The sequence below is a fragment of the Propithecus coquereli genome, unplaced genomic scaffold (genome assembly GCF_000956105.1).
Source record: "Propithecus coquereli isolate 6110/MARCELLA unplaced genomic scaffold, Pcoq_1.0 Scaffold643, whole genome shotgun sequence".
In the NCBI taxonomy this organism is placed as follows: Eukaryota; Metazoa; Chordata; class Mammalia; order Primates; family Indriidae; genus Propithecus; species Propithecus coquereli.
The window spans coordinates 535,016-553,750 of NW_012152430.1; the positions used below are offsets into that span (position 1 = coordinate 535,016).

General features: G+C 37.5%; 1 protein-coding gene across 2 annotated transcripts in view; it reads right to left on the reverse strand.

Moving 5' to 3' along the window:
- GABRA3 (gamma-aminobutyric acid (GABA) A receptor, alpha 3) overlaps nucleotides 1–18,735 on the reverse strand; it is a 270,276-nt gene that overhangs the window by 104,593 nt on the left and 146,948 nt on the right. For both annotated transcript variants that reach the window (XM_012659949.1, XM_012659948.1), the window contains one exon: nucleotides 9,197–9,264. In XM_012659949.1, the coding sequence (XP_012515403.1) occupies nucleotides 9,197–9,264 (68 nt within the window). The remainder of the gene's footprint in view (nucleotides 1–9,196; nucleotides 9,265–18,735) is intronic.

An 18,735-nucleotide genomic window follows, 5' to 3' on the forward strand; every position in this document is an offset into this window, starting at 1 on the left:
TATATATGTACCTATATTACTCAAAAGCAATGGGGAGAGACTGAAAGCAGACAGAAACCCTTAAAAGATGGCAGCAGCAATGGATTAGAATTGTGAGTTTGTGGTTTTTCTTTCCTGAAGATGCTCCCCAAACCTAGAATTCCTTTGGCATATATAATAGCCTCACTGGCTCAGGGTGGCAGAGAATCTTGAATATTAGGAGTGTGGCTCCTGAAAGTAACACACTCACAGAACGGATGGGCCCCCACATCTCGGTATATACTCTTCCCAAAATCCTGGCTGACCACTATACTACACACAAATAGGGGAGACTCTTGGGCCCAATTTTAAAAAACCAGGTAGAAATAATAGGGTAGTAGTCCACTAAATGAAAGAACTGTGCTGGGTGATGGTTGTGAGTTTGCTGCCATTTAGGCTGAAGGAATTCCTCACTCCATTACAACTCAGGTAGCAGAAATGTGAAAACTTATTAGCTTAATGTATCAGAGGAAAAACTGAAGACTGAAAGATGAACTGGAAATTCATGAGGAAGTCTTGGAAGCAAGAGGGTGAGTCCCAAAATCTGAATACAAACTCTGCCCAGATCCTTGACTGACCACTAAACTACAAAAGGCACAGGGGACACTTCAAGGTAGGCAGAAGGTAGCAAGATTGCAAGGTAGCAAGAAGCAGCAGCATCCAGAAGTTGCTGCAAATCCTTTGGTTTAAAATTCCCTAATGGCTTCAAATCATACCTGGAATGAACTTTCCCTGATGTAAGCTGTCCCCTGCCTTCCTCTCTGAGTTCTTCTCCAAATATCCTTCTCTCCACAGACTAGCCAATCTGAACTCTCTCGCTCCAGTATACCAAGTGCATTCTTGCCTAAGGATTTAAAGATAATATAATTTATTGCCTAAACTGGAACATTTTAGAGAGAGAGAGGAGGCTGTATCAATAACCATGACAACAAGTGTAAACTAGAACTGTGGCAGATGAAAAGCTGGAATTAGACTCCCACATAAAACCAAGATCCTGAAGGGATCCAGCCTCAGCAAAGGGGTGAACTACATAAAATGAACTGACAAAGCCAGCCCACAACACAAAAATTGAAAAAGGAAGGGGGAAGTGTTGAGGGGAAAGCATTTCGACTGAGATTTAGCAACCACAATCCTAATCTTATGCAAGAATGATGTTCAAATGTACACTATCTGCATTATCATGAACCTACAAGCTGAGAAATTAACATAAAAATTGGCCTTAGGCTGGGGATACCACTAGATTGACTTGCAAAAGTAAGCACAAGAGCACTCTGGAGGGACATAACCACAAATAAGTGCTTACTGAAAATAAGCTCAGTATCCACCACAACAAAATACCTAAAGAAATGGTCATGAGCAAGAGTCACCTAATACAATATATAGTTGAATTAGAGCCTATCCAAGGACTTCATATAACAGAATTATAAAATAGAGATAATGAAAGAACTACAATTAATATGAAGATTATGGAGGGAGAGGAGCAAGAAAAAGCAGATTTGAAAGGGGTCTATTTGAAATTGACCTTTGGTAAAAGAAAAATAGTCATTGAAAATAAAAACTCAATGAGTGAGTTACATAGCAGATTAGATATCACTAAATAGAGATTAGTGAACTGGAAAATACACCTGGGGAAAAACTATTCAGTTAACATTTCAGACAGAAAAATGATGGAAAACATCAAAGACAAGTATAGTACTATGGAGGATAAAAGGAAAAGGTTCAGCATGTGTCTATTATGATTTTAAATGTGAGATAATAGAGAAAATGGGGGAGAAACAGCATTCAAAGTAGTAATGGATAAAGTTTCCCAGAATTGTTAAAATATATGCATCCTTAGCTTTAAGAACCATAAAGAGTCGCAAACTCACTAAATTAAAATAGATTCCAGCCAGCACATAATAGATTTAAAGAACACCAAAGTGGAGATCATAAAAATAGCGGAACAGAAAGGACATATTATCTACAATAACATGATAACATGACCATTTGACTTATAGCAGACTTCTTAAAAGCAACAATAGAAGCCAAAAGATAATTAAAATACATCTTGAAAATGTTGACTGAAAAATAACTATCAACCCAGAATTCTATAGCCAGCTAGATTATCAAAGTGAAGTCAAAATAAAGATAGTTTTTCATTTGTATAAATTTAGGGGGTCCAAGTGCAATATTTTTACATGGATATATTATGTAGTGTGTTTAGACAAATAAAGTAAGGCGAAGAATTTACCATGAAAATATCTTCACCCTTACCCCAGATTTTCTCATGGCTGGGTCACTTACAGCCTTCAGGTCTCATTCAAAAATTACCATATCAGAGAGGCATTTCTTGATCATCCTCTCAAAAATAGTAATCCCCCTTCCCCTTACCATGAGTTATTTTTCTTCTTCATAGCACTGAAAAAATATATCTTTGCTTACTATTTCTTCCACTCCAACAGCCTGGATGTTCCATGAGAGCAGGGACTTTGTTCTGTTTGCTACTATATCCTCGCACCTAAAACTCTACCTAGTATACAGTTGATGCTCTACAAGCATTTTTGAATCAATGATTGAATGAATCCTCATGAAAAGAATTACTAAAAGAAGTTCTTCATGTCGTTGAAAATGAAGCCAGTAGGAGGACACTAGAAGGAATAGTGAGCATAAGTACTGACAAACTTAAGGGTAAACTAAACAATTAATAGGTATCTAAAAATAATAGTAAGGACTATAAAAACAGGGTGGAACAAATAATTAGAGTAACCTAAATGGGAGGAAGGAGTAGAAACATGTGGGCTAATGCATTCTTATATTATTTGGGAGGAGAGTAGAGATATTGAGTATCATTAGATTTTAGGCCAAGTATGTTTATTAATATTTAAGGTAATTAAGAATATAATTGAAATAGAATGTAAAACTTATAAAACAATAGATAAAAACAAATGGGAACATAGAAAATGCTTCAGTCTTACAAAAGGCAAAGAAAAAAATAAAGCATAGAAAAACATGGGGAAAAGAATACATAAAATAAGATAGTATAAATAAACTAACTATAACTGAAGGATAAATAATCAAGTAGCTATATGCTATGTATATACATGAGGCATACCTAACAACATATAAACATGTACACAGTTTAAAAGTAAAATGACAGAAAATATGTTATAGGAATATCCTTTTTGGGGGGTGAATCTATATAAAAATAAAGGTGATAGAGTTATAAAATACAGACAGAATAGATTATAAGACAAACATTTTTCTTAGGGATAAAATATTACACTAAAAAATTAAGGCTCTCAAGTGGAAAATATAACAACTCTAACTTTGTATGTACCAATAGCATGGACTTAAAATACATAAGGGAAAAACTGAATTACAAGGAGAAATCAACAAACTCACAGACTCTCAATAAGTGAAAGACCAATCAGACCACCAATATATATGATTAAAAAATCAGAACAACCCAATTGACAAGCATGAGCTAACAAACACTCATGGTCTTATCCACTTAACACCTAGTAAATCATAAACAGAGCATTTATCCAAAAAAAATAGTATGTGCTAAATTATAGGGCAAATCTCAAGAGACACAAAAAGATTTCATATCCTATGGACCATCTTCTTTCAATATGAGGCATTAAATTAGGAATTAGTAACATAAAGTTTTACATTTGGAAATTGAAAAACACTATGAAATTTTTTTAAAAAATCATAAATGATATTAGAAAATACTTAAAACTGAACAATAGTGAAAATGTTATAAAATCTTCTTTTGGGCTCCTAAAGTGGTACTTGGAGGGAAATAGCCATAAAGAAGTCTTAAAGGTAGTCTTAAGAAAAGGAAAACTGAGCGTGGTGGCTCACGCCCATAATCCTAGCACTCTGGCAGGCCAAGGTGGGAGGTTTGCTTGAGCTCTGGATCTCCAGTCCAGTCTGAGCAAGAGCGAGATTCCATCTCTATAAAAAAAACGGAAAAATTAGCCAGGTGTGGTGGCACCACCTGTGGTCCAGTTATTTGGGAGGCTGAGGCAAGAGGATCTCTTGAGCCCTGAGGTTGCAGTGAGCTACGATGACACCACTGCACTCTAGCGAGGGTGCCAGAGTGGGACTCTGTCTCAAAAAAAAAATTAAAAAAAAGGAAAACCAATAAGCTAATCTACCTTAAGAAATCAGAAGGACCACAGAATACCCCAAGGAAAGTAAAGAAAGGGATGATCCAGATAAGAGCAAAAATCAGTGGAACAGAAAACACAAAGAAATAATACAGACAATGAACAAAACCAAAGAAACCCAGGTTGCTTGGTAAACAATAACAATATAGAAAACTTCTGATAAGTTTAATTAAGAAAAAGAGATAAATTTAGGGGAAACAGTCATGGGTAGAGGTAGATACATGAGGTTCTATTATGCTATTTTCTCTACTTTGATGTGTGTGTGTGGGCGGGTGGGGGGTAGCCTCTATAGAACAAATTGTAGGGAAATAAGAGCAGAGACAGGCAAATCAGTTAGGGGCTTTTTAAAGTTGGACATGCCAGAAACCCAGAAACGATGCTAGCCTGGACTAGAGTCGTAGCAGTGGAGGTGATGAGAAGCAGTTTAATTTGGGATCATATATGAACATAGATACAAAGACTATGAATAAAATAACACCGAAACAAACCAAGAAATGTATAAAAAGTAAAACATCATTATCAAGTTGGATTCTTTTAAGGAATGTAGAAACAACCTAATATTAGGAAATCTATTAATATAATTAACCACATTAACAGATTAGAGAAGAAAAATCATGCAATCTTAATATGAGCCAAAAGAGAAGTTGAAAAATTTTAAATACATTCGTAACTAAACACAAACACACACACACACCCCTCTGAGAAAACTATTAATATTTAATAGAAATGGAACATATAGTGAATATCTGGGGTCATATTCATTACTGCTTACCATCACTTGTCATTTGACCCTTCTAGGAGGTCTTGTGGAAATTCTCATATTATAAGTCCTGTCTTTTCAAATTAAAAGTCAAAACTTAAATTCCCAGCAATTTTTTTGGAGCTAGAATCAAGCTAGTGACCTAGGAGCCACCAACACACACACACACACACACACACAAGCAATAATATAAATATTATGATATACATCTTCTTGTGAGCATGTCTGAGTTTCTGTAGGGTCTGTACCTACAGATAAAATTTGTGATTCATTAGAGTCTGTATATTTTTAACTTTTTTCAGATAAGGCCAAATATTTTCATGATGGATTGTATCAATTTATAATTCCATTAGCAGTGTATGAGAGCTCCATCTCTCTCCACTTTTGCTAGTACTTTGTATTGTCACACTTTATTTTTGACACTTTGATGGGTATGAAATGGTACCTAATTGATTTTATTTGCATTTTTCTGACAGAACATAATATCATTGCTTTTTAAAAGCAAAAAACAGAAACAGCCCAAACGCACATTAACAAGAGAATGGATAAATATATGAGTAAAGATGCATACCATGTAATAATCTATAGTAATTAAAATCAATGAATTAGAGTAAAATGCATTGAAAAGAAAAGCTTTTAATGCACAGTTAAAAAATAAGTTGTGAAATGATATGCATGCCATGATGTATTTTATATAAAAGTTTGGGAATATGAAAACCACTATTTTCTATTTATGAATGTATGTAAAATATACATATTCTAAGGTATAAATCTAAATTATGTATGGAAATTACAAAAATAAAAAGCAAATTTATAGTTGTAACTATTTTTGAGGAAGGAGGGAAAGAGGGAAATGGGATCAGTGTACACGGGATTTCACCTGGATCGTTAAAGGTTATTTTTTTAAATATAATAAGAAATATGGTACAGGTACACTTTTAAGATTTAAAAAAGTTGGGTGATGGGTGCTTATTTTTATATATTATTCTCTACACAGTCAAAACTACTGGGGAAACCAGACTGATTATTTGCTCCATAAGTATCTCATGACCTTTGGCCAAAGCAATCAGATTTTGACCTGACCACTCTAGAAATGCAATCAATTCCTTCCTTGTAAATTGAGCCCTTGTATACTCTCCAAGGATGATTGCCTCCAAATTGACAAATTAATTCTGTTGTTTTGTGAGGCATTTAAATCAAATCTTCCAGATAATAAGCCTAAGTCTGCCTCCTGGGAAAGGCACTTAATACATTTTCTAGACAGAGCAGAGATGACACTTAGCTCTTGGGGAAGCATTTCTGGCTTGGTGTTAGATCCTGAATGGCTTCAACTCCCCAATACTGCTCAGTGTGCCAAAGCAGGCTCCCAGAAAGAGCCTGCAATTCTTATTCAACTTTAGCAGGGTGTGGGGCCAAGGTATTTGACAATTGCACTACAGTGAAGGCCTTGCCATTTTCCCCTTACACAGGCCACGCCCCTTTATTTTGGCCATCCCCTCCTCTCTCTGCTCTTTAATGCCTATCAGTCTCTATTTTGGAGAATCATAATAAATATCCCTCTTTCTGATGTATTTAGCCCTTCAAATAGTCTTATTGGCATTGTTTATGTGTCCTGCCTTTGTATGTCTGGGAATTAATAATGGATTAGGATTTTTATAAGAAGGTAATTGAAGTGGCTCTTTTAACACATGCACACGCACACACACACATTCACTCATTCATTCTCACTCATGCACCAACATCCACAAATACGTGGGATACTACATAAAAAGTATATATACTACATATATATATACTACATAAAAGTATCCCAGGAGATTCCTGGTCATGGACTTCTAGGAACCCCATGGACATGGACCCCTTTCTATGTTGCATCTAGAAATACCATATCCTATGGAATAAGAAGAAATTCACAGGCTTAGAGACTCTCAAAATAGATAAAGTTTCGCACCCATTCTCTGCCTCAGACTGCCAGTAAGGGAGGGCTTGAAGTGGACATAGCCACTTTTTCCAGTGCTAAGGAGGAAACAGTTACAATAATTTCAAGTCCATTGCCACCAGGAAAGAAGTGCCTGTGCTACTTTCTCTGTAATTTACACAATTTTTTTCCTTTACAGTGTTTGGACATTTGGATAACTTTGCATGATTTTCATAAGCAGTTGTCGGACCAAAATGTTTGTTACCCGAATCTGTTATCAAGAAACTTAAAAAGAGAGAGAAAGTCACAATTGTTAGAAATGTCTCCAGAGCCTCTTCCCACCCACACAAGACTGCTTGAATGGGAAAGGAGCAGAGAGAGGAACTGGTTGGGGCAGGGGCTGTGTGTGTGTTTCTGTGGTATCCCTGGGCGTAGGAGTTTGTTTATATATATGTATCTACAGAATGCCTTGGATAGCATGTGGGCTGTATGTACTCTATAGCTATTTGTTGTGTGTATGTACATTGTTTGAATGTATTTGTGGATGTTGGTGCATGAGTGAGAATGAATGAGTGAATGTATGTGTGTGTGCGTGCATGTGTTAAAAGAGCCACTTCAATTACCTTCTTATGAAAATCCTAATCCATTATTAATTCCCAGACATACAAAGGAAGAGCTGCATATCTCTAGTGAATGTGGTTATTCCCAATGGCCTGTGAGCTCTCTGAATATAAGGATCTGTAGAGCCCTTTAATTCAGAGTGGGGCTTCTATTGAATGACCATCTGGCAACAAGTTTACTGCACACATGGATCTGAAGCTGTGGCCAATACTGGTCAAAAGTTTGAGAGGGAGCAATCTAGACATACAGGCTTTTTTACTGCCCCTAAGAGATAGCCATCTCCTCCATTCCTCATACGTCAAACATACCCTCACTGAGCTCTCCCTATGCGTCAAGTGCTCTGTTAAGTGCCAGGGAAGCCACGAAGACTTGATACTTGCCCTCAAGGAGTTCACAGAGTCTCCTGTACCCTTCTCTTTATTTAACACTTGAAAGATGAAGTTCAGGACTCTCCCTTCCCCCTGCCTCCCAACCACCCACATACTTATGACTTTCTCTCCTGAGAACTAGCCAGCTTTTCTGACTCCTGATTAAAGAGCCATGTCAAATCAACATGCCTAAATCAACTCCCAACCTCCAGGATTTTTCCTCTTGCAGTCTACCCTGCTAAGACAACCAGATGAATTATTCTTAAATAGCACTCATGTATTTTCACTGTCCACTTTTCACTGTCCATATATTTTCAAATCCACTCAATGGCTCTGCATTCCCTATAAAACAAACTCTACCACATCCCTATACAACTATTTGTACTCACCCAACAGGTGGAAAGAAGCCTTGTGCCCTGCCAAGTAATAGTCCCATTGAAAATAGACATACAGGAAAAATCTAAGTAGTGAACATGGACATTAAATATTTTTGAGCATATTTTACCTGATATTAAATAGTAAGATTTTTATTTACAACACAAAATCAGTCATTCAACAAAACTTATTGTGCATCTAATAACTGCCTGACATACAGAGCAGATAACAACTGTTTTATTTCTCTAAATGATAATTATTCAATCAAATATCTGATACTCAGTAGGTATTGACAGGTGGTCTATTGGGTTGAGGCCTTCTGATTCAACTCTCCCTGGCATTCTTTGCTTTGGCACTAAGGGACAATGGTGGCAGAGGGGGAAGTCCTTGCAGATGGCTATGAGTCACCCCTTTGCTAGCTCTTCTGTGCCCTGCCTTATTTCTTGAGTTTGCGTCGAAGCTCTCCTTTTGCCCACATCCATAGAAGGACCAGTTTCCAGAAGTGGTTTAGACTCTTTCTTCACACTATATTACTCTTTCTAGTCCACATTCCTAGTAGACAGAGACTAGTTGCAAGGAACGGACTTCTTGGATGACACCACCGGATGTTTGAGAAATCCCACCACAATGGTCTCCTCACATGACCTATCCCTACCAATATGTGTGTGGTACCAGCAATATGTGGGGGGAGAGGTCAGGGAACGTTTAATTGAGGATACGAGCCAAGCCAAGTTTTGAAAGATGTGTCATGGAAGGAAGAGAAGGGCACTACTGGTGGGGGTATATGCTTTGTATGTGAATAGGTGGGGAAAGTAGGGCAAAGATGGAAACATGGCGTGGTAAGGGCAGAGAGGGAATTCATATGAGATAAGATGTCTCCTTAGAATATAGCTACAAGGCCCTGCCATGGAAAAATCCCAATTTATGGTCTTTGATCTTTTGCATCTTCTTTTACTTTTACCTTTGAAAGAACTATACTTACCATGTCAGTGTCTGACACAGGGCCAAAACTGGTCACATAGATGTCAGTCTTCACTTCAGTCACTGCATCTGAGCAAAAGAAAGTAGAAAAGCAGAGTGTCATGAAAGGCTGTTGCCTTAGCTCACAGAGAGTCTAGTGCAGTACTCCGAATGACAGGATACCTGGCACAGTCATAGGAAAACCCCTCAGAAACCTCTCAGCTGTACTACTTCTTCAGAGAGATCATGGTAGGTACAGGTTCAAAGTCTACCTCTTTAGATATCTTTGAGAATGACAGCAGAATTCCAAAGCATAAAAGCTTAGAGAGGGCCATTAGAGATCCCTGACATTCACAGGAGCTGAGCTCTCACACTGGGCTTACTCTTACCTGTGGTAGGTTACAAATGTTGCAGTATCCAACTCTTTTCCACCTTTAGGAATAGAGGATGATTTTACTTCCCCTCCCCTGCCTGCTTAAAGTAGAGAGGGGCAATGTGACTGGTTCTGATTGTGGGAGGAAGAAATATGTGCCCCTCCATAGCTGGAGCAATTAATGTCTCATGCAAGACTTTCCATGCCATAGTGGTCATGGAAGCATATGTTGATGTGGTGCCACCATAAAATTGAAAAAGTCTGGAATGATGAGCTAACATATGGTGGACAACTGCCCTGGAAAGTTGCCTGGATCCAAAATAGACTTTGCATAAATGAGAAATAAACTTTTATTGGGTTAAGTGACTGAGATTTGGAGATAACTGATATCACTTGATATACCCTCTGCATTCATTTTCCTTTATTGCAACTATCTCTTTACTTGTCTATCTTCCCACCTCACCCAAGAGCTTCTGAAGTGCTTGTTACTCAGATGGTGCTCACTAAACATTTTTTGTAAGAATCGACTAATCTTATCACATATTTGCCAAATTGGAAAATGATACTGTCTTAGTCCATTCAGGCTGTTATAACAAAATAACTCAGACTGGATAATTTATAAATGACAAAAATTTATCGCTCACAGTTCCAGAGGATAGGAGGCCCAGGATCAAGGTGCCAGTAGATCTGGTGTCCAGTGAGGGCCCGTTTGTCACAGATGGAGCCTTCTGTGGCCTCACATGGTGGAAGGGGCTAGAGAACTTGCTCAAGCCTCTTTTATAAAGTCACTAATACCATTCATGAGGGCAGAGCCTTGATGGCCTAATCACCTCCTAAAGGCCCCATCTCTCCTTTATTTGTATAAGTTTAAAGGGTACAAGTGCAATTTTGTTACACAGATATATTGTGTAGTGGTGAAGTCTGGGCCTTTATTGTATCCATGACCTGAATAATGTACACTGTACCCATTAAGTAATTTCTCATCACTCATTTCCTCCCAACCTTCCATCCTTCTGACTCTCCAGTGTCTATCATTCCACACTCTTCATCCATGTGTATGAATTATTTAGCTCCCACTTATAAGTGAGAATATGCAGTATTTGTCTTTTTGTGCCTGGTTTATTTCAATTAACGTAATGACCTCCAGTTACATTCATGTTGCTGCAAAAGACATTATTTCATTCTTTTTTATGGCTTAGTAGTATTCCATTGTGTATATAATCCACATTTTCTTTATCCAGTCATCTGTTGATGGACACTTAAGTTGATTCCATATTTTTGCTATTATGAAGAATCCTGGTATCTTTTTGATATATTGATTTCTTTTCTTTTGGGTAGATACTCAGTAGTAGAATTGCTAGATTGAATGGTAGTTCTATTTTTAGGTTTTAAAGAAATCTCTATACAGTTTTCCATAGAAGTTGTACTAATTTACATTCCCACCACAATATATACGTGCTCCCTTTTCTCTGCATCCTCATCTACATGTGCTGTTTTTTGACTTTTTAGGAATAGCCATTCTAAGTGGTGTAAGATGACATCTCAACGTGGTTTTAATTTGCATTTCTCTGATGGTTAGTGATGTTGAGCATTTTTTTCATATGCTTATTGGCCGTTTGTATGTATTCTTTTGAAAAATGTCTATTCATGGCCTTTGCCCACTTTTTAATGAGATTACACTTATTGTTATTAAGTTGCTTGAATTCCTTGTAAATTCTGGATGTTAGTCCCCTGTTTGTTGCGTAGTTTGCAAATATTTTATCCCATTCTGCAGGTTGTCTGTTCACTCGATTGATTATTTCTTTTGCTGTGCAGAAGCTTTTTAGTTTAATTAAGTACTGTCACAATGAGGATTAAATTTCAACCTATGAATTTTGGAGCAACACAAACGTTGAGACCACAGCAGACACCCAAAAAAGTGAAGTTATTCCACTATTGAGTTTCTCTTTTCCTGCTTCTATCAGCTCTGTTTACCCCATTGCAGCCCAGCTAGGCCACCCACTCTATTATACCTCAAACCTAGCATAAGCCAAAGAAAAAAGCAGCCTACTCCAGCCTACTAAAATCCATTCCAGCCTACCAAACATTTCTTCATTACAATATATCTAAGAAGTCCCACTCCAGCTCAGCATACCTGACTCCAGTTGAGTAAACTAGTAACACGGCTAACAGCAGTAAATCTCACACAAGACTTGATGCATGTGCATAATATTGCTGGTTACTGCCCTATATGGTATGATTTCTTTCCTCTCATGAAGAGTTAGGAAACATATTTACTCCATCTGTACCATATTGAGCTATGCTCATCTAGTCCTGGGTTCTGGCCCAAATGTACTTTAGATCTTGTTGGTTTCCTACTTTCCAGAACCATCCCTTAGGCTTAATATACTCTGCCCTTACTCAGGTACTGATGTGTTCACTATACTCAAGGCCACTGCCGTTATCCACAAACATTCCATTTTCAGAAGAGACTATGAGTGCCATTTAATAATCAACACTACAATCAATTTACCAAAAGACACAATTTACTTCCAAGCTTAATCATCAAATAACATGTCTCTGAAACTGTAGCTGTGTTTTAAATAGCTGGGCTCTCATCTAGAGCACAGGCTTCCCTGGCGGCTATTTCTGCACTTGAAGGAGAAGAGGCAAAACTTTGGAACCCAGAATATGCCCCCTAAAAGCTTCACACACACTGCCAGGCTCATTGGCTAAAGAATAAAATGCCTATATACCTCCTATGTAGCATAATAATCTCCAATTGCCCTATCCCCAAGTACATAAAACAAAATAAATTCATTAATGTAAGACACCACAATTATATTTGAATCCAGTATTCCAAGCAGGACATTCCAGACATAGAACAACTTTGTACATGAGTGTAATTGTAAGATTGTAAGATAGTCGTGCAGACTTAAAATAGCCTGCAGAAAAGGAGAAGAGACATAGTGAAGTAAGCCCACAAAATCGATGGGCACAGTGGGACTGGAGAGTTAATGGGTAGGATGTCTTGATGGCAATCTCAACTGTAAAGTAACCAAAGAAAGTCTTCCGTCAACATTGCCTCCTCCTCCTCCTCCTGCTCCCCAACATAGCTCAGTTTCTAATACCACAGGGATATTTGACATCACTTTAGTGTTCTACATAGGGACCACTATGCCCTGATGGCTAGTACCATTTTTTGGCTAGGAAATACAGCTGCCTGGGGGCAAGGTACTGACAGCACAGAGAGGAATACCCTGCAGAAGGATGGTACAGTGGTTAACAGCATGACTAACTGGGTTTGGATTTAGGCTCTGCCACTGCTCTTTCTGTGCCTTTTGTCACTTAACTCCTCTGTATTTGTTTCTTTATCTGGCAAATTGAAATAATGATAGCACCTACCTCAGAATTCCCCTGAGGATATAAGGAGATGGTATTTAGACCAGTAATTTTCAATATTCATAATATGTTAATTGCTGCTGCTCTTTAATACTATTTAAAAGTCTGGACTGTGTGAGCCACCCATAAGGACAGGTGGAAAGAACTCACACAGAAAGTCTAAGGTCCTGGGTCCCTGGTGTAGAAGACAGTATCCACCCACCACTCCAGTTCTTCTGTGTGAAGGAATGATTAGGAATTAGCTATTTCATTTAACTAAATGCAAAGACCAGTGAATTAAACTAAAACTGGTAAGGGCCACAAACCACTGAGTCTAGCTTCTGTTCACAGCCTTAAAAAATAGAGACAAATGTGAATTATTAATTAATGAAAGATAAGAGCGGTTTTTCCTTTTTTATTTTGCAGTTATTTATAGATGCTCCTTGGCTCTTTCTTCATTTGCTTTGGAGATTTGGTTTCTTTCCAATGTTATCTTTGAAAAAAAATGTGAATAAAATTATCTTTTCCTTTTGCAAATTTACTGCAGTATCAGAAGTGTTTGAGTGGTCCTGAAGTGCTCTGCATATATGCATTATGTGCACATAGACATGAGCACACACGTCCTTAACCCTCAATGGGACTCGCATTGGTGGGGAGCTCATTAACCAACCTCTGCATCATTTCTGCTTGCTGCTGATCTGAAAGAGTAAAGATAAGCCAATCAGCAAGTGGTCACTGTATTTATGTTGAGTATGTTGCTCATAACAAACTGTATTTTCTGGTTTAACTTTAAATGCATACCCAAGATATCTTGAATTTTCTCCAGAGAACAGAAACAAGTCTCTATAGGCTACCCAACTCTAGCTGCTCCACCCCAGCACACACATCCACATTGGCCTTAGCACTACCCTTTGGACCTGAAGAACAAAGTCTGCTTCCTAGTCCTTTTGAGATTTAAAGACCTTCGGAGATTTAAAGAAACTTATCCTTGTACCCCCAAGTCTGCTCTTCTTCCTTTACAGACTAAATGTTCCAAATTCCTTTGACTATCTCCCATCTTTTGACATGGTTTTGAGCACCCTCACTGTCCCCCATTCATTTGCCTGGGGCTCTGGTCTGATTTGTTACTGGCCCTGTGAAATATGTTTTGTGGTAGAAGTTTGTCACACTTCCATTAGATACACTATTACAAGATGAATGATACGAACAAAAGCCAACTATACCTCTTTATCTCTTTATGGGCCATGATGGACTCTTCAATCCCTTATAATGCTATCATAAGAATAGTGAAGTTTTGAGGATTGAGGCTTTGGCCAAGACAACAAAGTCCCGACTTTCCTGTTTTCTCGCTTCCAGATCACAGAGAATTTTGAAGAATAAGTGCTCATTGTCGCATACACTTTTCATCTTGAAGAGGGACTGGGCTCCTGGAAATGGAGCTCCCATGTGACTAGTTATCAGTGTCCGCTAGCTACATGGACATAGGGGGAGGGCTGGAATGACTTACGGACAAGCTCCTGCAATCTAAGAGCTAGAGTGCTTTGTTCTCATGTTAATGGCCTTTACATTTGTCTTTGACAATCTTTGAGGACTGAGATACTATTAATATAAGTATGCATTGAATCCCCCTCCCACTCCCCCACAATAGTATTAATCACAGATAAACTCTCTGGAAGAATCACAAACAGGTAGTTTAGGGAAGCAGAAATTACAAAAGACTGTGTCAGAAGTCCTGAGCGCCAATCTAAGCTCTGCAATTGACTTACACCCACTTTTGCAGGTTGTTTGGGCAAACCTCACAACTTTCGACATTTTGTAGGCTTAGGGTCTGGCATTTTGCTTATTTATACTACTCCACCTAGTGTCTGTTACCTGAAATACGCAGTAAAACTCTAAAAGCCAGATGCTTTCCTGCTGAAGACTTTAAGTGGAGGAGTATACACAACAAATGTTTATAACACAACACCAGGAAGAAATGCCACAAGATTTAAGAGACCACAATCACCACCAACTTAACCACTGTGGGTTCTTGTTGATATCACTACTGTTCTACTATTGCTAGACTTTTGAGTCTCACAAAGGTAGTATAGAACAAAGTTCACTGATTGTTTCCCAAAATTCTTAGTTATTTCAGTCTTAATGAGGCCCCAAACTTAACCTTTCAGTCCCAAGCCAGATATAGCTGGTGGGCAGTAGAAACCATACAGATCACTGTATTCCATTCACTGGTCCCAAAAAAACATAGATTTTTTTTTGTGTGTGCTATCATCCTCAGCATTCCACCTCCTTTATCATTATCCCATTCCTCAACCTGGAATTTAATACTTAAATTATAAAGCACCAACACATATTTCCACAGTCAATTCAAATAGTTTCATTTGTTTTCACTTACTCTATATTTTTTCTTCCTACAACCTTTCCCTTTGCTTTTTCCCTATACCTATTATTGGTTAGTTAACCCAATACTTACCCAGAATTTAGTAGAAAAAGTACTGAATCTGATTTTGGAAGATTTTGGTACAAACCCTAGCAGTGTTAATGACAAGCTCTATGACCTTGAATGAGACTTTTACCTCCCTGAGCTTCAGTTTCCTTATTTAGACAATGAAGAGTTTCAACACAGAAATCTTTTAAGGTTTATTATTATTCTGTGAATCTTTGGTTCTCTGATTTCCAAGACCAGAGTAGATCAGAAGCACAAAATTGGAAGTAAAGAGACAAGCCCAATGGCAGAAACAAGAAACAAGCACTAATGTAGTAAAGGAGCAGACAGAAAAAATAACAATATCCAGACTTTGGTACCTGGGAAGAAGATAACTCAAGTATACTTATGACTTTTCTCAGGAGCAGTTGATGTGCTTAATGCTCTCAGTGACATTAATATAGGCTTATAGAAGCACCTTCCTTGGGTATCTTTGCCCTCAAACCTTTCAGGTGACATCTCTTTCCTGTGAAGCTGATGTTGACTGGGGACCAAAGGAAATATTTGAATTTGTAACTCCAGAGAAAAAGGGCGGATGTATGGAACTAGCCACCCACAGAGAAAGAAATAACAGTAAAAACTGTGGAAGAAATAAAAACATCAGAAAGCAGTCTCTTCAGTGGTTCACAGCCCTTCACTGCAAATAAAGTCCACTCCCAAGAGCTAATAGGATTTTCTTGAAGCAACATTATAACAAAATTAGAGAGAGAAGTTGAAGCAGTGCTCAAATGATGACCAAAACATAACTTGGAGGCTCACCACACGTCTTCTCTACTCTAGAGCAATGTCCTTGAGCCAGAACAAGCTGAGAGCCAGGGGAGAAGCAATAAAATCTTTAAAATGGTTGAAATATTCCAAAATGTTACAGGAATGTGCTGGTATTTTTCCAGAGCCTACAGATTCTTACTTAGTCTAAACATAAAATTGGTGGAAAGATCACTAGTATAGGATGTAAAGATTGGGTTAGTCCTGGTCCTACCTCAAGTTAACTATGCCTTAGTTACCATATCTATACAATAGAGAGCTGATCCTGTTATGATTCCAACATTAAAAATAGCATGGTTTCCAAGGCCATAATAGATTAGATGAGACTACCTGAGGCAGATACCTTTTCATTCTTAAGAAGTGTTTTGGGCTTCTCAGTAAGAAGACATAGGTAACTTCACATTTCAATATAACCCCTCTGCTCAAAACACACAATATGATAGGTAAAATATAAAAGATATAGTTGTTTTAAATAAAATATGAAAATATCATGGAACAGGGAAAGAAAAGGAATAAACAATGCTGAAGCCAGAATTCTGGGTCTGAAATAAAAAGTGAAGTAAAAGGGACCAAAATTGCTCTGTACAAAAGAAGAGACTGGAGTCAGGCTGAGTGCTTGTGGGCAGAGCTGGGCATCTCTTTGAAAAGAAGCTAGAAAAAGAGAAGCCGAACTAACTGATGCCTGGGGTATGATTGTTTGAGGTTGTGTGGATGATTGTATTTGAAGAAACTTCAAAATACTACTATAAGTCTAGCTCAGAATAGGAATAAGGGTAAAAACAACTACAAAACCACTTGACAAGAATAAAAAGAAGTTGAAAAACTAAAATTAAAACAAAACTGAACTTGTTTCTGGCATGATGGAGAAAATGAATTATAGCCTTTCCCTCCCACTTATTATAAATAAAATTCCTGAACAAAGTATTAAGAGCAACTATCATGGACTCTGAAAAATAAATAAGAACAGGTGAATTATGGAGTAAAGTTAAAACTTGGGGAAGCAAACCATAGAGGAATAAGTTTCCTATATTTTTTTTCTTATTTTCTCTCATGGGTTTGCTCCAAAAGCAAAGCTGTAAAGTGGGACTGTGGCACAGGTAGCTAAAACTCTGATGGAAACCTCATCTGTCTTTCCAGAAAAACAGGGAAAGGGTTTCCATAGGCCAGAGAGTGTAGGGGAATCCTAGAGTGCAGAGTGTTAAAGAAGATGTTCCACTAATTCTATGTATGAACCCCCATAAATCATAGGCTCACCCTTGAGCTACATATGCATGGGCCAAACTCAAGGCAGCATATCAAAAGATTTGAGAGCTATTTTATGATTTAAATCACTGCCTAAATTTCAGACTAATCCCTGAGTAGTACAAATATGGGACAGACCCAAGTCTGTATAGCAAGGAGTTTGCTAGTTTAACTATAAACTGAAATTTAAACAGTGGTCCAAAACATAGTCCTAAGTGGATAGTCTCCTAAGTGGTAGATGTGCAAGATAAACCCAATGCAGCATAGTAAAGACATCAAAATCTGAAAAAGATGGGGACTACCACCCATCAGAGGTAAGGTAGACCTTGTGGACTGAACTGAGCTGATTACCTGCTAAAAAAAAGAAAAAAAACAATCAACATTCTCCAGAATATTATATGAGGGTCCCAACTATAATATAACATAATATTCAAAAAGTCCTGGATATACTCCAGCATTACCACTTAGAAAGAATCAGGAAAATATTACCAATCCTTGAGGGAAAAGACAATCAATAAATGTCAACTGCAAGATGACCCAGATGTTGGGAGTATCAGTCAAGACTAAAGCAGCTATTCTAACTATATTCCATGAAATAAATGAAAACATTTGAAATGAATGGAAAGATCAAAGTCTCAGTAGGGAAATTAGAAAATATAAAATAACCAATTTAAAAATTTTTTAATGAAAAATGCAATTACAAAAATAAAAGATTCACTGGATAGGCTCAATAGAAGAATGAAGATGACCAAGGAAAAAGTCAGGGAACTTGAAGGGAGATTGAGAGAAATTATCCAATGTGAAGAACAGCAAGAAAAATGACTAGAAAAAAATCAGCCCTGCTGGACAATATGATAAAGTCTAAACACACAGAGCATTGGCGATCTAGAAGGAGAGGGGAAAGAAATTAGTGCAAAAAAAATATTTTTGAACAAACTGTGCTCAGAAACTTCCCAAGTTTGCTAGAACACATAAATTTACAGAATCAAGAAGTTTAGCAGACATAATATAGAAACATTAAAAGAACATCATGCCTAGACGTATAATTAAACTGCTAAATACCAAAGTAAAGAAAGATCTTATGAGAAGCTATTGAAAAAGAACATATTCTATGAAGGGGAGCAATTATTTGAAAGACTAAAGATATATCATCATAAATCACGGAAGAAATAAGGCAGGGGAACAGAATCTTTAACATGCTTAAAGAAAACAATCGTCAACCTCAGAATTTTATATCTAGCAAAAAATATGTTTCAGAAATGAAGTAAAAATAAAGACATTCTCAGATTAAGAAGACTAAAAGAATTTGTCACCAGCAAATCTACTCCATTGGTAATTA